The sequence below is a fragment of the Salvelinus namaycush genome, unplaced genomic scaffold (assembly GCF_016432855.1).
Source record: "Salvelinus namaycush isolate Seneca unplaced genomic scaffold, SaNama_1.0 Scaffold9, whole genome shotgun sequence".
Taxonomy (NCBI): Eukaryota; Metazoa; Chordata; class Actinopteri; order Salmoniformes; family Salmonidae; genus Salvelinus; species Salvelinus namaycush.
In genome coordinates, this window is record NW_024061641.1 from 57,501 (window position 1) to 83,438 (window position 25,938).

The 25,938-nt window shown below is 48.5% G+C and overlaps 1 protein-coding gene across 1 annotated transcript in view; it reads right to left on the reverse strand.

Annotated features, from left to right (window-relative positions):
* Window positions 1-4,715: 4,715 nt before the first annotated feature.
* The window catches only part of LOC120043351 (sodium/calcium exchanger 1-like), a 47,778-nt gene continuing 26,555 nt past the window's right edge, over window positions 4,716-25,938 (reverse strand). The window contains exons 8-13 of the mRNA XM_038987976.1: window positions 10,903-11,009; window positions 8,913-9,025; window positions 6,798-6,897; window positions 6,302-6,463; window positions 5,700-5,810; window positions 4,716-5,095 (exon numbers count right to left, since the gene is read on the reverse strand). Of these exons, the coding sequence (XP_038843904.1) occupies window positions 4,716-5,095; window positions 5,700-5,810; window positions 6,302-6,463; window positions 6,798-6,897; window positions 8,913-9,025; window positions 10,903-11,009 (973 nt within the window). The remainder of the gene's footprint in view (window positions 5,096-5,699; window positions 5,811-6,301; window positions 6,464-6,797; window positions 6,898-8,912; window positions 9,026-10,902; window positions 11,010-25,938) is intronic.

Genomic DNA, 25,938 nt, shown 5'->3' on the forward strand with positions numbered 1-25,938 from the left:
TCGCTAGGCTGAGCGTCGCTAGGCTGAGCGTCGCTAGGCTGAGCGTCGTTAGGCTGAGCGTCATTTCTACATTTTCTTGTTCTGAACTTCAAACTCGAGTGGGTGTGGCTTTGTGACAATGAACAAGAGCAGCTACTCACCGATTTGACAGCTCCACCGCAGTTACAACTCCGACACCGCAGTTACACCTCCGACACCACAGTTACACATCCGACACCACAGTTACAACTCCGACACCGCAGTTACACATCCGACACCACAGTTACAACTCCGACACCGCAGTTACACATCCGACACCACAGTTACAACTCCGATACCACAGTTACACCTCCGACACCACAGTTACACCTCCGACACCACAGTTACACCTCCGACACCGCAGTTACACCTCCGACACCGCAGTTACACCTCCGACACCACAGTTACACCTCCGACACCACAGTTACACCTCCGACACCACAGTTACACCTCCGACACCACAGTTACACCTCCGACACCGCAGTTACACCTCCGACACCACAGTTACAACTCTGACACCGCAGTTACACCTCCGACACCGCAGTTACACCTCCGACACCACAGTTACACCTCCGACACCACAGTTACACCTCCGACACCGCAGTTACACCTCCGACACCACAGTTACACCTCCGACACCGCAGTTATACCTCCGACACCGCCAAGACATCAGCTATGCGGGTGTCGGCTATCGCCGGTTAACCCATGATCTGATTGAACCTTAGTCTCAACGTTTCTAACCTTGGCAAGGAATGTTGGTAGTCATCCGATATTTTATTAAATATTTCCTCATTAAATTCCCCATACTATGTTAACACTGATCTTTGTAACGCCTTATTAGCTAGAATTTTCAGAGGACAGACTGAGCTGTGATGTCATATTCAGGGATGGACTACGCTGTGATGTCATATTCAGGGATGGACTACGCTGTGATGTCATATTCAGGGACGGACTACGCTGCGATGTCATATTCAGGGACGGATAACGCTGCGATGTCATATTCAGGGACGGACTACGCTGTGATGTCATATTCAGGGACGGACTACGCTGTGATGTCATATTCAAGGGACTGACTGAGCTGTGATGTCATATTCAGAGGACGGAGCTGGGATTTAATATTCAGGGGACAGGCTGTGTGTTGTGTCACAGTGTGGTTGTATTAGCATGACAACATAGAGTTGGTTGGTTGGTTAGTTGGTCCTTGGTTTAGTTTAATGGCTGTACAACAGATAGAGGATGGGTGCATCTCAATAATATATCCTTCCTCCTGAAGTGTACACTCGTTCTCTACTTCCGAAAATCTAAAATCATTGGATTGGTGTAGGCATTTCATACCATATTTCCTATACCAGACATTTATATTCAAATCAGTGAAGGAAAGTCAACAAGTGCACACTTTGGGAGGAAGGAGAGAACTGTGTGCTCCATAGAGTTGCACTAGAGAGCTCATCTACTATATATTTTCCTGTGTGTAACGGATGTGAAATGGCTAGCTAGTTAGCGGGTACGCGCTAGTAGCATTTCAATCAGTTACGTCACTTGCTCTGAAACCTAGAAGTAGGGTTGCACCTTGCTCTGCAAGGGCCGCGGCTTTTGTGGAGCGATGGGTAACGACGCTTCGTGGGTGTCAGTTGTTGATGTATGCAGAGGGTCCCTGGTTCGCGCCCGTGTCGGGGCGAGGGGACGGTTTAAAGTTATACTGTTACATTGATGCTGTTGACCCGGATCACTGGTTGCTGCGGAAAAGGAGGAGGTTGAAAGGGGGGTGAGTGTAACGGATGTGAAATGGCTAGCTAGTTAGCAGGTACGCGCTAGTAGCATTTCAATCAGTTACGTCACTTGCTCTGAAACCTAGAAGTAGGGTTGCACCTTGCTCTGCAAGGGCCGCGGCTTTTGTGGAGCGATGGGTAACGACGCTTCGTGGGTGACTGTTGTCGATGTGTGCAGAGGGTCCCTGGTTCGCGCCCGTGTCGGGGCGAGGGGACGGTTTAAAGTTATACTGTTACATGTGCACCCTCTATCCAACTCTATGGTCTCCTCTCATTGAGACTGAAACCAAGAGGGCATGGTCCATAGTCTTTACACCAGCCTTAGACATGTCTATATTCAGCGTTAAACCCATAGTTTCTTTGTTTGTTTCGTTTTTAAGACAAACATCGGAAATGTCTCTTATACGATACACAGTTAGAAACAATAGATCAATCATCATCATCGTCATGATTATCCTCAAATTTCATTGGTCCAAATTAAGTTTGTCAGTTTGGTCCACGCTCCTTTCTGTTTCCGGTTACCTGATATCCTGTTTGGGCATTACGTCATTTCCTGCTTGATCGTAATGGTTGGAACCAGGGGTGGAATTGAAGGATTTTTTGGCACTGGTCAGCCGGACTAGTAGACATTGGTAGCCTGGGTTCAAAATCAATACCACGCAATATTTGAAAAGACAAAATGTCACTAGTCGGTGGGCTAGTTGGTCACATTTTCTACTAACAGGCTAGTTTAATCTTGTTTCTTTTATATCCAACAATAGCATATATATTTTTTAAGTATTTTAATATATTTCATATTCAACATTTTCTTTATTGCAAAGTCCAATTATTATTACAGTTCTTTCATAATCAATTATAGTCTTTTAAAATCATCTTCTCTCAATTCCAATGCTTTTAACATACTGTGCCATTTCTTCATTATAATCATCATTTTCATTATTTATTATTTTCTTTACAATTTCGCAAAATAACAACATCTACACACTACGCCGTCGGAAAGTGGGAGGGGCAAGGTCTGCCTTAGGGATCAAGGTGACTTGGGATTGGCTTAACAGGAGCGAGGGTGGCGGGGAAAGAGGTGTGGTCTAACGTCCTCTACTAGCCTATCACTTTAAGACAATATTGAGACGTTTACAGTCTATTGGAGAATAAGGCTGGGCGGAGCGAGCGAGGGAGGGAAAGAGAAAACAGAGGAGAGTCGTAAAGCGAGAGGTAGAAAGGGTTGAAGTGTCTGATATGACCTCTACCTGTTGGACAAGTAGGACGACAGCAGGGGATTTTAGAGGCTTTCACTGAGATGGGGAAAGGGAGAATACTGACTCTATTGTTAGATGGGGAAAGGGAGAATACTGACTCTAGTGTTAGATGGGGGAAAGGGAGAATACTGACTCTATTGTTAGATGGGGAAAGGGAGAATACTGACTCTTGTGTTAGATGGGGAAAGGGAGAATACTGACTCTATTGTTAGACGGGAGAATACTGACTCTATTGTTAGATGGGGAAAGGGAGAATACTGACTCTAGTGTTAGATGGGAAAGGGAGAATACTGACTCTAGTGTTAGATGGGGAAAGGGAGAATACTGACTCTTGTGTTAGATGGGGAAAGGGAGAATACTGACTCTAGTGTTAGATGGGGAAAGGGAGAATACTGACTATTGTTAGATGGGAAAGGGAGAATACTGACTCTATTGTTAGATGGGAAAGGGAGAATACTGACTCTATTGTTAGATGGGGGAAAGGGAGAATACTGACTCTATTGTTAGATGGGGGAAAGGGAGAGTACTGACTCTATTGTTAGATGGGGAAAGGGAGAATACTGACTCTATTGTTAGATGGGGGAAAGGGAGAATACTGACTCTATTGTTAGATGGGAAAGGGAGAATACTGACTCTATTGTTAGATGGGGAAAGGGAGAGTACTGACTCTATTGTTAGATGGGGAAAGGGAGAGTACTGACTCTATTGTTAGATGGGGAAAGGGAGAGTACTGACTCTAGTGTTAGATGGGGGAAAGGGAGAATACTGACTCTATTGTTAGATGGGAAAGGGAGAATACTGACTCTAGTGTTAGATGGGAAAGGGAGAATACTGACTCTATTGTTAGATGGGAAAGGGAGAGTACTGACTCTAGTGTTAGATGGGAAAGGGAGAATACTGACTCTATTGTTAGATGGGAAAGGGAGAGTACTGACTCTAGTGTTAGATGGGGGAAAGGGAGAATACTGACTCTAGTGTTAGATGGGAAAGGGAGAATACTGACTCTATTGTTAGATGGGAAAGGGAGAATACTGACTCTATTGTTAGATGGGGAAAGGGAGAGTACTGACTCTATTGTTAGATGGGGAAAGGGAGAATACTGACTCTAGTGTTAGATGGGGAAAGGGAGAGTACTGACTCTATTGTTAGATGGGGAAAGGGAGAGTACTGACTCTATTGTTAGATGGGGAAAGGGAGAGTACTGACTCTATTGTTAGACGGGGAAAGGGAGAATACTGACTCTATTGTTATATGGGAAAGGGAGAATACTGACTCTATTGTTAGATGGGAAAGGGAAAGTTGTTGCACTGTAGGTTTATCTTTCTGTCTGTCCCTCATCCCCATGTCCATGTTAGCTCTTTCCAACATGTCCACTCTGCCTCCCTTCCCACTGGCGCAGACGTCAATTCAACTACTTTTCATTTACATTTGGCTGAGTTCAACAAAAAATGTCCCCATGACATTGGATTTAAGTTGCAAATCCAATCAGTTTCCCACGTTGATTAAACGTCATTACGCTTAATCTTTGTTGTTGTCGTGGAAACAATGTTGATTCAACCGTTTTTTTTGCCGAGTGGGTTTCCTTTTGTTCCCTCCCTGTGTCTATTCCTCCTCTCTGTCTCCCCCAACTCACCCCTCCATCCTTCCCTCACCCCTCCATCTCTCTCTCTCTCTAGAACCCAGGCATGTGGCAGTATGCCTCCAGTGATGACAGTAATATATAGATCAGCCACATGAATAAGAAGACCAGTGACGTGATGATCTTGGTAGTCCTCGGCCCTCCCAGCTCCCCGCCTGCCACTGACGCTCGCCGTCGGTAGAGGAGGATCATCACGCATATGCACGCCATCACCGTGAAGAGCGTGACGGAGAACGCCAGCGAGCCCGGGTCGACGCGAAACACCTGGCCTTTGGAACGCCAGAACACGGCGGCGATGGTCCACGCCACTCCGATCCCAAGGAAGACGTTCACGGCGTTGCTACCGGTTACGTTGCCGATGGAAGCGTCGGCGTACTGGTCCTGGATGGCGGCCACCTTACTGGCAAAGGTGTCTGGGTAATGGTGGAGAGGGAGAAGAGAATAAATTGTAGAAAGAGAAGAGAGAGGGAGGGGGGAAGAAGATAGGGAGGAGGGGAGAGAGAAGAAATAGCAGAAAGAAAAAAGGGAAGGGGGAGGGGGAAGGATGGGAAAAGGGGGGAGAAAGGGGGAGGGGGAGGAGGAAAGAGAGGAAAGAGAGATAGATGGTGAAGAAAAGTGGGCAGAGGCAAATGGATGAAAAAGAGGGAGAGAGAAGACGAGATTACTCTGTCACACCTACAGCCCACAACACACACCTGGGTACCGAGGCACGAAGGTTACAGTTTAAAATGTCATTACATCATCATGATTACACAATTAGGACAAACAGAGGGAACAGAGAAGGAGAGAAAATAGGAGAGAAAGTGTGTGTGGGGGGGGCTGTGTGTGTGTGGGGGGGATGTGTGTGTGGGGGGGCTGTGTGTGTGTGGAGGGGGGGGGGGCTGTGTGTGGGGGGGGCTGTGTGTGTGTGGAGGGGGGGAGCTGTGTGTGTGTGGGGGGGGGGGGGGGGGGGGGCTGTGTGTGTGGGGGGGGGCTATGTGTGTGTGGGGGGGCTGTGTGTGTGTGTGTGTAACCTACCTGGTACAGAGGTCCCTAGTGCTACAAACACCACGGCAGTGACAGAGTCCTTCAGGCCCACAGTACAGCCAAAGGCAGAGGCCAGGTCTCCTGTTACAGCCGTCAGAACTCCTAGCAGGTACAGAAAACACATTACGACAGACAGTAAGATTCCTTCCTCGCCAGCCCACACTGGTAATCAACCTTTAATCGTTTGCTTCGCCACACGTTACCATCCCGCTTGACAACGTCTTAGCTAGCAGGTTGATGACAACGTCTTAGCTAGCAGGTTGATGACAACGTCTTAGCTAGCAGGTTGATGACAACGTCTTAGCTAGCAGGTTGATGACAACGTCTTAGCTAGCAGGTTGATGACAACGTCTTAGCTAGCAGGTTGATGACAACGTCTTAGCTAGCAGGTTGATGACAACGTCTTAGCTAGCAGGTTGATGACAACGTCTTAGCTAGCAGGTTGATGACGCGGATAGTGGTATTTCACGCTGAGTTGACCAATCCCTGGTTACACATGAATTTCATGTTGCCTATTAGGGGAGATGAACAGCCCAGCCATTCCAGTACTCTGTAGGGTCAGGGGTCAGAGGTTAGGGGTTAGGGTTACCTACCGATGAGACTGATGGAGACGATGAAGCAAGCCCAGCCATTCCAGTACTCTGTCGGAGGGACAAAGGCAAACAGAACTTTCCAGAAGACGGTGAGAAAGTGCATGATGTAGTCAAAACAGGACGGGAGACGCTCTTCACCACTCTCCTCATCATCATCATCACCTGGAGAGAGAGATGGAGTCTTACTCTATTTAAATAACTCTTTTGTGTGTCTAATATTAACTGTTTCACTTAATTTGGCAATGTTAACATATGTTTCCCATGCCAATAAAGCCCCATTGAATTCAAATTTAATCGAATTGAGGGAGAGCGTGAGAGAAATGGGAGAGAGCGTGAGAGAGAAAAGGGGATAGATGCAGGGGGAAAGGGGAGGGGGGCAGGGAGAACCAGAGAGTTTGGGTTCTAATTCTGTTCAGTCGGTATGAATTCTGAAGACAGAAAGTGAAATGACGTGAACAGGATGTGACATCACGCAGAGAGGAAGTAAGGTAGGTACCTGCGCTGACGGTTACGGCCGAGACAAACTGCTCCCTCCAGCTGCAGCTTCCCACCACCAACGCTAGATTAGTCTTCTTGATCAGCTTATCTACTGTGTTCTACACACACACACACACACACACACACACACACACACACACACACACACACACACACACACACACACACACACACACACACACACACACACACACACACACAATAGAGACCCCCCCCCCCACACACACACACACAATAGAGACCCCCACACACACACACAGACACACACACACACACACACACACACACACACACACACACACACACACACACACACAATAGAGACACACACACACACACACACACACACACACACACACACACACACACACACACACACACACACACACACACACACACACACACACACACACACACACACACACACCCACCCAGTCAGTTAATACACAATCACACACACGGCTGAATCTTAACTTGAGTGTAGAGAAATCTTGGAGCAAATCCGTCATTGACATCAACGCATGATTCAGGGCTCTACGCAATCTGCAATTCAACGGTAATGTTCCCTGCATTAGTGGAGACTGTATTTACGGTAAACGCCGTGTGTCGGCTCCATCAGAAATGACCTTTACATTTCTATCAGACAATCAAATCAAAGGTTATTGGTCACATACACGTGTTTAGCAGAGGTTATCGCGGGGTGTAGTGAAACGCTTGCAATCTGTAGCGCTTCTTGCCATCCAGATTGAATAGAGCCCTCATGCTCGTGGATCTTAACGGTAAGGATTTACAGCAACAACAAACAAAAACAACGGAGGGTTTGATTCAATCAGATCGGCTTTAGCCAACATCGGCATAGCGGTTGTTTTGAGGGTGTCGGAGGTGGAACTGCGTCAGAGCTGTCAAATCCACAAGCGGCTCCTGGAATTACACCTAAAGCGGACAATAATAATAATAATAATTCATTTAATTAGTAAAGCGTTTTTTTTCTCAAACCCGAAAAATATTAATTTATGTACAAACAATCCAAGCTATATCCTGGTGTCACCAGATCCAGAGGAGACTGCCATTGGCTGCATTAAGTCGCATTAAGAGAAATCCCATGCAGCCTTGTTTAGAAGCTCTAACAATGGAATGTGATCTACCCCTCCATTAGACTGATAGAAATCCTCATTATTTAGTTTAAGGATTTTTTTCAATTTGAGCGTAATAATGTTATAATGTGTTAGCCTCCACCTTCTAGTTCCGAACGTTTAATAAGAGTGGGGCGGGGTGCGGCTTCGTGACAACGGATCTGGAGCTGCTCCCCGATTTGACAGCTCCAACTCCGACACCAACAGAACATCTGCTATCGCCGGGTAACGCTTGATCTGATTGAATCTAGGCCTGAGTTGATCTCAAGTTAGGATTCAGCTTATTTAGTCAATACAGTGAGAAATAAGTTAGTTGTTTTTAAATGTGCTTATTAAAGAGGTTTTACACACCACACACCCCCATGCACTCGCGTACAGAAACACACAAGCATATTATTATTAATACAGAGACTGAAAGAGAGACTATACCTTCTTAGCTCTTCTCATAAGTGTATTCACCCCACACTACACACACACACACACACACACACACACACACACACACACACACACACACACACACACACACACACACACACACACACACACACACGCACACAAATGATACACAAAATGAATACACAAAACATTCTAAAAGCTGTCTGAAGATAAAACACAAAAGGGTCTTGCCAACATTAGAAAAAGTTTAAGTTTACAAGTAATAAAACGCTAAGTTAGCTGTTCCCATTACATAACCTGGCACATTTAGCCTTATGCTAACCTGACAAGGTGACAGTGATGATTTCCTGTAAGAAATCCTGCATTTATCACGTGCAACTACGTCAATGATTTTAATTGGCCGATGCACATTTTGAGATGGATATATATATATTTTTAAAACTTTTTTCATAAACTTTTTTTAATGTTCGCCGGTATAGACCCAAGACAAATGTACAAAACAAATGTACAAAACAAATGTAAAAAACAAATGCCCAAAACAAACTAAAAGAGGACTCAAATGAACACAGACACACAGGTACCTTGAACTCGTAAGACTCCTCGATGACCACCTCTATCCGTGTGTTTTCTCCCAGACTGGGACAGCCCATCTTGGCCACCTCGTCATCCGTCGGCTTGTTCTCATTGGAGTCGCCTAGGAAACGGGGAATGACGGACAGGTCAGAAAATGTGAAGGAGGTTCAAGATGGGCTGACGGGATGTGTTAAAAGCAGAAAGCTTTGTAGCTAACGTGGCTTTCAGAAAACTCATCCTCTGCTGTAAAGTGTGTGTGTGTGTGTGTGTGTGTGTGTGTGTGTGTGTGTGTGTGTGTGTGTGTGCGTGCGTGCTCAAGCAAGTATGTGTATGCGTTCACTAGCTAGCATCACTATCGCTGCATAATTAAATCACACCAACCTGTTATCAATAGCGCCTAGACACAAGCTACGCTAACACAACACTTGGCACTGCTGGGGGTTATCATTAGCCTCCAGACACAAGCTAAGCAGTATGTCAAACAAAATATCTCAACACTACATATCATTTCAGTCATATGTGACCTGTTTCAGGAAACTAGGCGTATGTCGCTGGTCACTACTACACAGGAGAGCCGTATGAACGTAAACTTTTTTAATCAAAATGCGTTTTTTGGCAGAAATACCTTCTGGAACATGTGAACTTTAATTTGCCTTAATAACAAACATGTATATCATCTGTAAATACAAATAAAATGGTTAAATTACAAGCCCAGTTGGTTTAGCTCAGAAAAAGACAGCAACCTTTCCGTTAGCCATGATTGTCTAAGATAATGAGTGGGCTGGACATGCCGAGATATGAGTCTGGATTGGTCTGCCATATAGCACGCTTCTGTCTATTTGAGCTGGTCAGTATGTCTAGGTAATTCTGTCTAACGCAGCTTTTTTTTAAATTTTATTGTGTAGTAAAACTGCATAAACCTAATGTCAAGTTAAAGTGTACTGTTAGCTAGCTAACATTACGTGTATGCTCTCCACTTTCTGGAGGACCGAGTTTTGAAATCAGTGGAATTGGAGTATGACAGCGAAAGAGATGGAGAAAACACCTGTCTCCGGATTCCATCTTCAAACTAAAGGGCAACCGTGGCATCCGACAGGAGACGTGTCCATCCATGATGTATACGGGTCAGATAGTCTAGCTAGCTACATTTTTAGATATTACATGTTTCTAATTTTGACAAAAAGTGGTCTCACTTCAAGTAAAAGCGTACTGTTAGCTAGCTATTGTTAGCTGGCTAGCTCGCTAGGTAACGTTATGCATATAATCTTATTCCTTGTATCTTAGACATATTGGCTTAACTAGTTATAGCCTAATGCTAACCCTAAAACTAACCCTGCCTCCTAACCCTAAAACGAATTCTAACCCTAACCTTAACCCTAAACCGCCTAGAAATAGCATTTGACCATTTGACCTAGCGGTTCTCATAAACCAACAAAAGGTCCCCAGTTGGTCAAATGTTTGTTTGTTTACTATTGGGGACTTCTCCCCACAAGAATAGTTAAACACGTCAACAGACACACATTTTAACTACTTTATTTGAATCCACCAATCAAAGGATCCAAACATTTCAAAGGTCCCTGTTTGCACGGCCCTCAAGGGTACATAAAGCACCTCCTTCTCCAAACAGCGAGGCTGCCCACGACAGCTGAAACAGAGCAGTAGCTAGCCAATTTCTTTGCCCTAGTTTTTTTTTCAGGCCCGCAATCTGTGTACATGGCTGAGACTGCCAAATATCAGTGCCACCAGCTTGCACCTACTGTACACCCGAGGCTGTCCAAGTGTGCCACAAGGGGCTGGTACTTAAGCAGCTTCTCGACAACACACACACACACACACACACACACACACACACACACACACACACACACACACACACACAAATACAGACACACAGACACACAGACAGACAGACATATGGACGCAGGCACACATACACACAGTCACACTCACACACTCACACACTCACACATACACACACACTCACACACTCTCACACACCGTGTTTTTGGCCAGCATCCAGAAGTAGCGGTTCCCCCAGCTCCATTGTGAAGGTCTTGTTCTTCTCATAAAGCTCATCATCAATAATCTTCACCTCGATTATCTTCCTGAAGACAGAGAGGAAGAGAGAGAGAGAGAGATGAGGAGGAGAGACAGAGAAGAAGAGAGAGAGAGAGAGAGCGAGAGAGACGGGGTATAAGGAGGAAAAGAAGAGCGAGAGGAGGAGGGAAAAGGAGGAGGAGAGAGGAGTAGGAGAAGGAGGAGGAGGAGGAGAGAGGAGGGAAAAGGAGGAGGAGAGAAGGTGACTATTAATCTGACGGAGAAAAATCCCCATTAAAACCATAACATCTCAATTAAAACCATAAAATCACAATTAAAACCATAAAATCACCATGGAAACCATAAAATCACCATTAAAACCATACAATCCCTAATAAAACCACAGCAACAACTGAAAAGATTAGACACACACACACACACACACACACACACACACACACACACACACACACACACACACACACACACACACACACACACACACACACACACCTGCTGTGTAGTTATGACTAGCGGTCATCTTGAGGGTTAGAGGTCTGTCTCAGCGCTGGACGTTCACACTACTGATAATTTACTGACTGACCCTGGCTGTGGGGGTATGTTATATATACACAATCACATATATATATATACACTATCACATATATATACACAATCACATATATTATATATACACTATCACATATATATATACACTATCACATATATTATATATACACTATCACATATATTATATATACACTATCACATATATATACACTATCACATATATTATATATACACTATCACATATATATACACTATCACATATATATTTACACTATCACATATATATACACTATCACATATATATTTACACTATCACATATATATACACTATCACATCTATTATATATACACTATCACATATATATACACTATCACATATATTATATATACACTATCACATATATACACACTATCACATCTATTATATATACACTATCACATATATTATATATATACACTATCACATCTATTATATATACACTATCACATATATATACACTATCACATCTATTATATATACACTATCACATATATATATACACTATCAAATATATATACTGTCACACCCTTTGAGCCGGATGTCATGAAGCCGGCTCAACGCGTCTGGTCTCCAGTGCGTCTCCTCGGGCCGGCTTACATGGCACCAGCCTTACGCATGGTGTCCCCGGTTCGCCTACATAGCCCGGTGCGGGTTATTCCACCTCCCCGCACTGGTCGGGCGACGGGGAGCATACAACCAGGTAAGGTTGGACAGGCTCAGTGCTCAAGGGAGCCAGTGTGCCTGCACGGTCCGGTATTTCCGGCGCCACCTCCCCGCCCCAGCCCAGTACCACCAGTGCCTACACCACGCACCAGGCTTCCTGTGCGTCTCCAGAGCCCTGTTCCTCCTCCACGCACTAGCCCTATGGTGCGCGTCTCCAGCCCATTACCACCAGTGCCTACACCACGCACCAAGCCTCCTGTGTGTCCCCAGAGTCCTGTGCGTCCTGTTGCTGCTCCCCGCACTAGCCCTGAGATGCGTGTCCCCAGCCCGGTACCACCAGTGCCGGCACCACGCACTAGGCCAAATGTGCGTCTCCAGGGTCCAGTATGCCCTGTTCCTTCTCCTCGCACTAGCCTTCAGGTGCGTGTCCCCAGCCCGGTACCACCAGTTCCGGCACCACGCACCAGGCCTACAGTGCGCCTCAGCCGGCCAGAGTCTGCCGTCTGCCCAGCAGCGCCTGAACTGCCCGTCTGCCCAGCGCCATCTGAGCCATCCATCTGCCCAGCGCCATCTGAGCCATCCGTCTGCCCAGCGCCATCTGAGCCATCCGTCTGCCCAGCGCCATCTGAGCCATCCGTCTGCCCAGCGCCATCTGAGCCATCCGTCTGCCCAGCGCCATCTGAGCAGCCAGATCCGTCAGCCAGCCATGAGCAGCCAGATCCGTCAGCCAGCCATGAGCAGCCAGATCCGTCAGCCAGCCATGAGCAGCCAGCCGTCAGCCAGCCATGAGCAGCCAGATCCGTCAGCCAGCCATGAGCAGCCAGATCCGTCAGCCAGTCCGGAGCTGCAGTCCCTCAGTCCGGAGCTGCCGTCCCTCAGTCCGGAGCTGCCGTCCCTCAGTCCGGAGCTGCCGTCCCTCAGTCCGGAGCTGCCGTCCCTCAGTCCGGAGCTGCCGTCCCTCAGTCCGGAGCTGCCGTCCCTCAGTCCGGAGCTACCCCTCAGTCCGGAGCTACCCATCCGTCCGGTGGCGCCCTCTGGGATGGTCTTCAGTCCGGGACTTTCTACAAGGGTCGCCGCTCCAGAGGCGCCACCAAAGCGGGTATTGACAATGGTGGAGTGGGGGCCACGTCCCGCACCCGAGCCGCCGCCATATTAAGGCCCACCCCGGACCCTCCCCTTCAATGTCAGGTTGTGCGGTCGGAGTCCGCACCTTTGGGGGGGGGTACTGTCACACCCTGGCCTTAGTTATCTTTGTTTTCATTATTATTTTAGTTAGGTCAGGGTGTGACATGGGGAATGTATGTGTTTTGGTTTGTCTAGGGGTTTGTACGTTTAATGGGTCAGTGTCTTGTCTAGGTGTTTGTATGTCTATGGCTGCCTAGATTGGTTCTCAATTAGAGGCAGCTGTGGTTTATTGTCTCTGATTGAGAGCCATATTTAAGGCAGCCATAGGCATTTGGGTTTTGTGGGTAATTGTCTATGTTGTACGTTTGTAGCTTGTGTGTGCACTTACGTTTATAGCTTCATGATCGTTTGTTGTTTTGTTTTGTTTTGTTATAGTGTTCGTTGCGTGTTTTTCCCTTCTCGAAATAAAGAGAATGTATTTTGCACACGCTGCGCCTTGGTCCTCTCTCTCACCCATAGACGATCGTGACAGAATTACCCACCAGAATCGGACCAAGCGGCGTGTCAAGCGGCAACAGGAGCAATACACACAGGATTTATGGCAAAGGGAGCAGGATCTGGGCTACACTATGTGGGAGGAGATCGACAGGTGGGCGATCGACCCAGGGCGAGTGCCGGAGCCCGCCTGGGATTCTCTGGCGCAGTGCGAGGAGGGATACCGGCGAATGGAGGCAGCACGAAGACGCGGTAGGAAGCCTGTGAGTCAGCCCCAAAAAATTATTGGGGGGGGGGGGCTTAAAGGGAGTGTGGCGAAGTCAGGTAGGAGACCTGCGCCTACTCCCTGCACTTACCGTGGAGAGCGAGAGTACGGGCAGACACCGTGTTACGCAGTAGAGCGCATGGTGTCTCCTGTACGCGTGCATAGCCCGGTTCGGTACATTCCAGCTCCACGTATCGGCCGGGCTAGATTGAGCATTGAGCCGGATGTCATGAAGCCGGCTCAACGCGTCTGGTCTCCAGTGCGTCTCCTCGGGCCGGCTTACATGGCACCAGCCTTACGCATGGTGTCCCCGGTTCGCCTACATAGCCCGGTGCGGGTTATTCCACCTCCCCGCACTGGTCGGGCGACGGGGAGCATACAACCAGGTAAGGTTGGACAGGCTCAGTGCTCAAGGGAGCCAGTGTGCCTGCACGGTCCGGTATTTCCGGCGCCACCTCCCCGCCCCAGCCCAGTACCACCAGTGCCTACACCACGCACCAGGCTTCCTGTGCGTCTCCAGAGCCCTGTTCCTCCTCCACGCACTAGCCCTATGGTGCGCGTCTCCAGCCCATTACCACCAGTGCCTACACCACGCACCAAGCCTCCTGTGTGTCCCCAGAGTCCTGTGCGTCCTGTTGCTGCTCCCCGCACTAGCCCTGAGATGCGTGTCCCCAGCCCGGTACCACCAGTGCCGGCACCACGCACTAGGCCAAATGTGCGTCTCCAGGGTCCAGTATGCCCTGTTCCTTCTCCCCGCACTAGCCTTCAGGTGCGTGTCCCCAGCCCGGTACGACCAGTTCCGGCACCACGCACCAGGCCTACAGTGCGCCTCAGCCGGCCAGAGTCTGCCGTCTGCCCAGCGGCGCCTGAACTGCCCGTCTGCCCAGCGCCATCTGAGCCATCCATCTGCCCAGCGCCATCTGAGCCATCCATCTGCCCAGCGCCATCTGAGCCATCCGTCTGCCCAGCGCCATCTGAGCCATCCGTCTGCCCAGCGCCATCTGAGCCATCCGTCTGCCCAGCGCCATCTGAGCCATCCGTCTGCCCAGCGCCATCTGAGCAGCCAGATCCGTCAGCCAGCCATGAGCAGCCAGATCCGTCAGCCAGCCATGAGCAGCCAGATCCGTCAGCCAGCCATGAGCAGCCAGATCCGTCAGCCAGCCATGAGCAGCCAGATCCGTCAGCCAGCCATGAGCAGCCAGATCCGTCCGCCAGCCATGAGCAGCCAGATCCGTCAGCCAGCCATGAGCAGCCAGATCCGTCCGCCAGCCATGAGCAGCCAGATCCGTCAGCCAGCCATGAGCAGCCAGATCCGTCAGCCAGCCATGAGCAGCCAGATCCGTCAGCCAGTCCGGAGCTGCAGTCCCTCAGTCCGGAGCTGCCGTCCCTCAGTCCGGAGCTGCCGTCCCTCAGTCCGGAGCTGCCGTCCCTCAGTCCGGAGCTGCCGTCCCTCAGTCCGGAGCTACCCATCCGTCCGGTGGCGCCCTCTGGGATGGTCTTCAGTCCGGGACTTTCTACAAGGGTCGCCGCTCCAGAGGCGCCACCAAAGCGGGTATTGACAATGGTGGAGTGGGGGCCACGTCCCGCACCCGAGCCGCCGCCATATTAAGGCCCACCCCGGACCCTCCCCTTCAATGTCAGGTTGTGCGGTCGGAGTCCGCACCTTTGGGGGGGGGGGTACTGTCACACCCTGGCCTTAGTTATCTTTGTTTTCATTATTATTTTAGTTAGGTCAGGGTGTGACATGGGGAATGTATGTGTTTTGGTTTGTCTAGGGGTTTGTACGTTTAATGGGTCAGTGTCTTGTCTAGGTGTTTGTATGTCTATGGCTGCCTAGATTGGTCCTCAATTAGAGGCAGCTGTGGTTTATTGTCTCTGATTGAGAGCCATATTTAAGGCAGCCATAGGCATTTGGGTTTTGTGGGTAATTGTCTATGTTGTACGTTTGTAGCTTGTGTGTGCACTTACGTTTATAGCTTCATGATCGTTTGTTGTTTTGTTTTGTTTTGTTATAGTGTTCGTTGCGTGTTTTTCCCTTCTCGAAATAAAGAGAATGTATTTTGCACACGCTGCGCCTTGGTCCTCTCTCTCACCCATAGATGATCGTGACATATACACTATCACATCTATTATATATACACTATCACATCTATTATATATACACTAGCACATATATTATATATACACTATCACATCTATTATATATACACTATCACATATATATACACTATCACATATATATACACTATCACATCTATGATATATACACTATCACATATATTATATATATACACTATCAAATATATATACACTATCACATATATTATATATACATTATCACATCTATTATATATACACTATCAAATATATATACACTATCACATCTATTATATATACACTATCAAATATATATACACTATCACATCTATTATATATACACTATCACATATATATACATTATCACATCTATTATATATACACTATCATGTATATTATATATACACTATCACATATATTATATATACACTATCACATATATTATATATACACTATCACACGCTACCACACATATTATATATTACAGTATCACACAAATTATATATACACTATCACACACTGTCACACATATTATATATACACACTATCACACATGATCACATATATTATATATATACACTATCTCTCTCTGTCTGTCTCTGTCTGTCTGTTTCTATCACCATATCTCTCTCTCTTTCACCATATCTTTCTCTCTCCTCCATCTCTCTCTTCTACATCTCTCCATCACTCCTCTCCCCCTCGTCTCCTCCTCTCCCTCTACCTCTCCCCCTTCTCCTCCTCTCTTCTCTTCTCTTTTTTTCTCCCTCCCCCTTCTCCTATCCACTTCCTCCTCTCCTCCCTCTCCTTCTCCCCCTTCTCCTCATTTCCCCTCTCCTCTCCTCTCCAGTTGTTTATGACTGGGTTCCAGAGGATCGGTTAAAGTTCTTGTTCTCCTGATTTGTCCTCTTGTTCCAGCTAATGACATCATGACCCCCGTCACCGTGGCAGCATGCCAAACAGCCACGACACAATATATACCTACAAGCATCAAACACCTATACTTACATGATAGAGATGGCAAGGAGGGAGAATAGAGACACAGACAGAGAACGTGAGGTAGAGATAGAAAAGACAGGAATAAAAGTTAATAAATAATAGAAAGGGAAAAAGACAGGAAATAAATAAAAGATAGAAAGTGTATTATAATGTTTATTAACATTATTATTTTTTTAAATACCTTTATTTAACTAGACAAGTCAGTTAAAAACACATTTTTATTTACAATGACGGCCTAATCCCGCCGATGCTGGGCCAATTGTGTGCTGCCCTATGGGACTCCCAATCACAGCTGGCTGTGATACAGCCTGGAATTGAACCAGGGTCTGTAGTGGCGCCTCTAGCACTGAGATGCAGTGCCTTAGACCACTGTGCCACTCGGTAGACCTGCATGATTTAGTGTGTTAGAATGCCCTCAGTGAACGAGAGAAAGACAGAAAATAAATAAAAGACAGGAAGTGTTTTTATACTGTTTGATTTAGTGTGTTAGAAACAGGAAGTGTTTTTATACTGTTTGATTTAGTGTGTTAGAAACAGGAAGTGAGAGAGGTGTGTTTTCATTACTGGGATGCATCAGCCACAAACTTCTCATTCTACTGAGTGTCTGAGATTTATACACACACACTAAACACAACCCTCTCTCCTGCTCTCCAGTCCTCGCACTAAATCACTCACACACACACACACACACACACACACACACACACACACACACACACACACACACACACACACACACACACACACACACACACACACACAGACACACACAGACACAGACAACCCCGGAACACACGCACACAACCCCGGAACACACACACACACAACCCCGGAACACACACACACACAACCCCGGAACACACACACACACACAACCCCGGAACACACACACACAACCCCGGAACACACACACACACACACACAACCCCGGAACACACACACACAACCCCGGAACACACACAACCCCGGAACACACACACACACACAACCCCGGAACACACACACACAACCCCGGAACACACACACACAACCCCGGAACACACACACACACACAACCCCGGAACACACACACACAACCCCGGAACACTCAACCCTGGAACACACAAACACAACCCCGGAACACACACACACAACCCCGGAACACACAACCCCGGAACACACAAACACAACCCCGGAACACACACACACAACCCCGGAACACACACACACAACCCCGGAACACACACACACACACAACCCCGGAACACACACACACACACAACCCCGGAACACACACACACAACCCCGGAACACACACACAACCGGAACACCACACACACCCCGGAACACACACACAAACCCCGGAACACACACAACCCCGGAACACACACACACAACCCCGGAACACACACACACACAACCCCAGAACACACACACACAACCCCGGAACACACACAACCCCGGAACACACACACACACACAACCCCAGAACACACACACACAACCCCGGAACACACACAACCCCGGAACACACACACACACACAACCCCGGAACACACAAACACAACCCCGGAACACACACACACAACCCCGGAACACACACACACAACCCCGGAACACACACACACACAACCCCGGAACACACACACACACACAACCCCGGAACACACACACACAACCCCGGAACACACACACACAACCCGGAACACACACACACAACCCCGGAACACACACACACACAACCCCAGAACACACACACACAACCCCGGAACACACACACACACACAACCCCGGAACACACAAACACAACCCCGGAACACACACACACAACCCCGGAACACACACACACAACCCCGGAACACACACACACAACCCCGGAACACACACACACACAACCCCAGAACACACACACACAACCCCGGAACACACACACACAACCCCGGAACACACACACACACACAACCCCAGAACACACACACACAACCCCGGAACACACACAACCCCGGAACACACACACACACACACACAACCCCGGAACACACACACACAACCCCGGAACACACAACCCCGGAACACACACACACAACCCCGGAACACACACAACCCCGGAAACACGTCAGCTCTGAGCCAGAAAACGGGCATTGTCTGTCCCAACCAAGCACTGCAGCTAAAGACATTATATACTACAACATGAAATACAGAAAAAAGATAGAGAATCCCTTTAAACTTTCATGAGTTTATAGGAGAAGGTGCTTAAGGTGAAGTGTGGTCTAGACTAGAGACTGAAGAAGTTGCACTTAGCTATAACAGACAGAGAGAGAGAGATGGACAGAGATAAAGAGAGAGAGAGAGAGAGAGAGAGAGAGAGAGAGAGATGGACAGAGACAGAGAGAGAGAGAGAGAGAGAGAGAGAGAGAGAGAGAGAGAGAGATGGACAGAGAGAGAGAGAGAAAGAGAGAGAGAGAGAGAGAGAGCGAGAGAGAGAGAGAGAGAGAGAGAGAGAGAGAGAGAGAGAGAGAGAGAGAGAGAGAGAGAGAGAGAGAGATGGACAGGGATAAAGAGAGAGAGAGAGAGAGAGAGAGAGAGAGATGGACAGAGATAAAGAGAGAGAGAAAGAGAGAGAGAGAGAGAGCGAGAGAGAGAGAGAGAGAGAGAGAGAGAGAGAGAGAGAGATGGACAGAGATAAAGAGAGAGAGAGAGAGAGAGAGAGAGAGAGAGAGAGAGAGAGAGAGAGAGAGAGAGAGAGAGAGAGAGAGAGAGAGAGAGAGAGAAAGCGAGACAGAGAGAAAGTTTCACTTTTGTTTATTATCTATTTCACTTGCTTTGGCAATGTTAACATATGTTTCACATGCCAATAAAGACCTTAAATTGAAATTGAAATGAAAATGAGCGAGAGAGAGCAAGATAGAGAGGAAGAGAAGAGATAAAGATAGAGAGAGGGATAGAGAGACACAGAGAGAGACAGACAGAGAGAGAGACAGAGAAAGAGAGAGAGGGATAGAGAGACACAGAGAGAGACAGAGAGAGACAGACAGAGAGAGATACAGAGAAAGAGAGAGAGGGATAGAGAGACAGAGAGAGAGACAGAGAAAGAGAGAGAGAGAGAGAGAGAGAGAGAGAGAGAGAGAGAGAGGATGGGGGGAGACGTATCTCTATCCAGGTGTCAGTTCCCCTTACCTATAGCTGTGAATATTACACCCCAATCAACACGCAACACCTTTATATGAACATAATAGGAACGTGTGTGTGTCTATCTGTGTGTGTGTGTGTGTCTGTGTGTGTGTGTCTGTGTGTGTGGCTGTGTGAGTGGCTGTGTGTGTGGCTGTGTGAGTGGCTGTGTGTGTGGCTGTGTGAGTGGCTGTGTGTGTGGCTGTGTGAGTGGCTGTGTGTGTGGCTGTGTGTGTGGTACAAGAGTGAATACGGTTGGAAGAGCATCATGCCTTAATTGATTGTCATAGCAACGACTGACAACAACGTTTCCCTTTAACTTTATTAAAACGTTCCCCCACTGTGTTAAATAAAAGATTGATATTGTTTTCCTCTGACCGTCTGACTCCGAGAGGAGAGACAGAGAGCTAGATAGACTTCTCCCCTCACTATCCCTCTTTCCATCTCTCTCTGCTCTCTTTCTCATCTTCTGTTCATTACATATTAATATTCTACTGAAATAAATAGCTGGAAGAAGAGGGAGAAGTAGGAGGAGTGTGTTTGAAGTGTGTATCATGAGAACAGTTAGACACACACACACACACACTCACACTCACACACACACATACACACACACACTCACACACACATACACATACTCACTCACACACTCACACTCACACTCACACACACTCACAGCGTTTAAATGACAGCTCTCCTCTCCTCAGACAGCTGAAGGTGAGTCTCTGGCTCGAAGCGCTAACTATCGTCATAAAAACCAATGCCAATGCAGCATCGTGCCAACCACTGGTACACACACACACACACACACACACACACACACACACACACACACACACACACACACACACACACACACACACACACACACCCACACACACACACACACACACACAACCACTGGTACACACACAGACACATTTCCTCCCACTCCTCCCCCCCATCCTCCTCCTCCCCCTCCTCATCTTCTCTCTTCCCCTCCCTCCCTCCTCCCCACCTCATTTTCTCTTCCTCCCCTCTCTCTTCTCCTCCTCATCCCCCTCTCACCACCCAGAGACACCAGTGTGTGCCACTTCTCTCATCCATCTTTCCCCCTCTCCCTCCCCCTCTCCCCCTCTCCCTCCTCTTTCACGCTGTCTTTATCTTCCTCCAGCTACCCATCCATCTTCTCTCCAACCCTAACCCTCTCCTTGTCTCCAACCCTAACCCTCTCCTTCTCTCCAACCCTAACCCTCTCCTTCTCTCCAACCCTAACCCTCTCCTTCTCTCCAACCCTAACCCTCTCCTTCTCTCTAACCCTAACCCTCCCCTCCTCTCCATCTCTCTAACCCTCTCCTTCTCTCCAACCCTAACCCTCTCCTTGTCTCCACCCTAACCCTCTCCTTTCTCCACCCTAACTCTCTCTCTCCTCTCTCCAACCCTAACCTCTCCTTCTCTCCAACCTAACCCTCTCCTTTCTCCAACCTAACCCTCTCTCTCTCCATCTCTCTAACCCTCTCCTTGTCTCCAACCCTAACCCTCTCCTTGTCTCCAACCCTAACCCTCTCCTTCTCTCCAACCTAACCCTCTCCTTGTCTCCAACCCTAACCCTCTCCTTCTCTCCAACCCTAACCCTCTCCTTCTCTCCATCTCTCCTTCTCTCCAACCCTAACCCTCTCCTTCTCTCCAACCCTAACCCTCTCCTTCTCTCCAAACCTAACCCTCTCCTTCTCTCCAACCCTAACCCTCTCCTTCTCTCCAACCCTAACCCTCTCCTTCTCTCCAAACCCAACCCTCTCCTTCTCTCCAACCCAACCCTCTCCTTCTCTCCAACCCTAACCCTCTCCTTCTCTCCAACCCAACCCTCTCCTTCTCTCCAAACCCACCCTCTCCTTCTCTCCAAACCCAACCCTCTCCTTCTCTCCAACCCAACCCTCTCCTTCTCTCAACCTAACCCTCTCTTCTCTCCAACCCAACCTCTCCTCTAACAACCCTCCTTCTTCCATCTCTCTAACCCTCTCCTTCTCTCCAACCCTAATCCTCTCCTTCTCTCCATCTCTCTAACCCTCTCCTTCTCTCCAACCCTAACCCTCTCCTTCTCTCCAACCCTAACCCTCTCCTTCTCTCCTTCTCTTCAACCCTAACCCTAACCCTCTCCTTCTCTCCAACCCTAACCCTCTCCTTCTCTCCTTCTCTTCAACCCTAACCCTCTCCTTCTCTCCAACCCTAACCCTCTCCTTCTTTCCAACCCTAACCCTCTCCTTCTCTCCAACCCTAACCCTCTCCTTCTCTCCAACCCAACCCTCTCCTTCTCTCATCTCTCTAACCCAACCCTCTCCTTCTCTCAAACCTAACCCTCTCCTTCTCTCCAACCCTAACCCTCTCCTTCTCTCCAACCCTAACCCTCTCCTTCTCTCAAACCTAACCCTCTCCTTCTCTCCAACCCTAACCCTCTCCTTCTCTCCAACCCAACCCTCTCCTTCTCTCCAACCCAACCCCTTCTCCAACCCAACCCTCTCCTTCTCTCCAACCCTAACCCTCTCCTTCTCTCCAACCCTAACCCTCTCCTTCTCTCCAAACCCAACCCTCTCCTTCTCTCCAAACCCAACCCTCTCCTTCTCTCCAAACCCAACCCTCTCCTTCTCTCCAAACCCAACCCTCTCCTTCTCTCCAAACCTAACCCTCTCCTTCTCTCCAACCCCAACCCTCTCCTTCTCTCCAACCCTAACCCTCTCCTTCTCTCCATCTCTCTAACCCTCTCCTTCTCTCCAACCCTAATCCTCTCCTTCTCTCCATCTCTCTAACCCTCTCCTTCTCTCCAACCCTAACCCTCTCCTTCTCTCCAACCCTAACCCTCTCCTTCTCTCCTTCTCTTCAACCCTAACCCTAACCCTCTCCTTCTCTCCAACCCTAACCTCTCTTCTCTCCTTCTCTTCAACCCTAACCCTCTCCTTCTCTCCAACCCTAACCCTCTCCTTCTTTCCAACCCTAACCTCTCTTCTTTCCAACCCTAACCCTCTCCTTCTCTGCAAACCCAACCCTCTCCTTCTCTCCATCTCTCTAACCCAACCCTCTCCTTCTCTCCAAACCTAACCCTCTCCTTCTCTCCAACCCTAACCCTCTCCTTCTCTCCAACCCTAACCCTCTCCTTCTCTCCAACCCTAACCCTCTCCTTCTCTCCAACCCAAACCTAACTCCTTCTCTCCATCTCTCTAACCCAACCTCTCCTTCTCCACCCTAACCCTCCTTCTCTCAAACCCAAACCCAACCCTCTCCTTCTCTCCTTCTCTCCAACCCTAACCCTCTCCTTCTCTCCAACCCTAACCCTCTCCTTCTCTCCAAACCCAAACCCAACCCTCTCCTTCTCTCCTTCTCTCCAACCCTAACCCTCTCCTTCTCTCCATCTCTCTAACCCTCTCCTCTCTCCAACCTAATCCTCCTTCTCCATCTCTCTACCTTCCTTCTCTCCAACCCTAACCCTCTCCTTCTCTCCAACCCTAACCCTCTCCTCTCTCCTTCTCTCAACCTAACCCTAACCCTCTCCTTCTCTCCAACACTAACCCTCTCCTTCTCTCCTTCTCTTCAACCCTAACCCTCTCCTTCTCTCCAACCCTAACCCTCTCCTTCTTTCCAACCCTAACCCTCTCCTTCTTTCCAACCCTAACCCTCTCCTTCTCTGCAAACCCAACCCTCTCCTTCTCTCCATCTCTCTAACCCAACCCTCTCCTTCTCTCCAAACCTAACCCTCTCCTTGTCTCCTTCTCTCCAACCCTAACCCTCTCCTTCTCTCCAACCCTAACCCTCTCCTTGTCTCCAACCCTAACCCTCTCCTTCTCTCCATCTCTCTAACCCTCTCCTTGTCTCCAACCCTAACCCTCTCCTTGTCTCCAACCCTAACCCTCTCCTTCTCTCCAACCCTAACCCTCTCCTCTCCAACCCTAACCCTCTCCTTGTCTCCAACCCTAACCCTCTCCTTCTCTCCATCTCTCTAACCCTCTCCTTGTCTCCAACCCTAACCCTCTCCTTGTCTCCAACCCTAACCCTCTCCTTCTCTCCAACCCTAACCCTCTCCTTGTCTCCAACCCTAACCCTCTCCTTCTCTCCAACCCTAACCCTCTCCTTCTCTCCATCTCTCCTTCTCTCCAACCCTAACCCTCTCCTTCTCTCCAACCCTAACCCTCTCCTTCTCTCAACCTAACCCTCTCCTTCTCTCCAACCCTAACCTTCTCCTTCTCTCCACCCTAACCCTCTCCTCTCTCAACCAACCCTCTCCTTCTCTCCAAACCCAACCTCTTCCTTTCTCCAACCCAACCTCTCTTCTCTCCAACCCTACCCTCTCCTCCTCCAACCCTAACCCTCTCCTTCTCTCCAAACCCAACCCTTCTTCTCTCCAACCCAACCTCTCTCTTCTCCCCAAACCCAACCAACCTCTCTTCTCCCTTCTCTCAACCCAACCCTCTCCTTCTCTCCAACCCAACCCTCTCCTTCTCTCCAAACCCAAACCCAACCCTCTCCTTCTCTCCTTCTCTCCAACCCTAACCCTCTCCTTCTCTCCATCTCTCTAACCCTCTCCTTCTCTCCAACCCTACTCTCTCCTTCTCTCCATCTCTCTAACCCTCTCCTCTCTCCAACCTAACCCTCTCCTTCTCTCCAACCCTAACCCTCTCCTTCTCTCCTTCTCTTCAACCCTAACCCTAACCCTCTCCTTCTCTCCAACACTAACCCTCTCCTTCTCTCCTTCTCTCAACCCAACCCTCCTTCTTCCAACCTAACCCTCTCCTTTTCCAACCTAACCCTCTCCTTCTTTCAACCTACCCTCTCCTTCTCTGCAAACCCAACCCTCTCCTTCTCTCCATCTCTCTAACCCAACCCTCTCCTTCTCTCCAAACCTAACCCTCTCCTTGTCTCCTTCTCTCCAACCCTAACCCTCTCCTTCTCTCCAACCCTAACCCTCTCCTTGTCTCCAACCCTAACCCTCTCCTTCTCTCCATCTCTCTAACCCTCTCCTTGTCTCCAACCCTAACCCTCTCCTTGTCTCCAACCCTAACCCTCTCCTTCTCTCCAACCCTAACCTCTCCTCTCCAACCTAACCTCTCCTTGTCTCCAACCCTAACCCTCTCCTTCTCTCCATCTCTCTAACCCTCTCCTGTCTCCAACCCTAACTTCTCCTTGTCTCCAACCCTAACCCTCTCCTTCTCTCCAACCCTAACCCTCTCTTGTCTCCAACCCTAACCTCTCCTTCTCTCCAACCCTAACCCTCCCTTCTCTCCATCTCTCTTTCTCCAACCCTAACCCTCTCCTTCTCTCCAACCCTAACCCTCTCCTTCTCTCCAAACCTAACCTCTCCTTCTCTCCAACCCTAACCTTCTCCTTCTCTCCAACCCTAACCCTCTCCTTCTCTCAAACCAACCCTCTCCTTCTCTCCAAACCCAACCCTCTCCTTCTCTCCAACCCAACCCTCTCCTTCTCTCCAACCCTAACCTCTCCTCTCTCCCAACCCAACCCTCTCCTTCTCTCCAAACCCAACCTCTCCTTTCTCCAACCCAACCCTCTCCTTCTCTCCAAACCAACCTCTCCTTCTCTCCAAACCTAACCCTCTCCTTCTCTCCAACCCAACCCT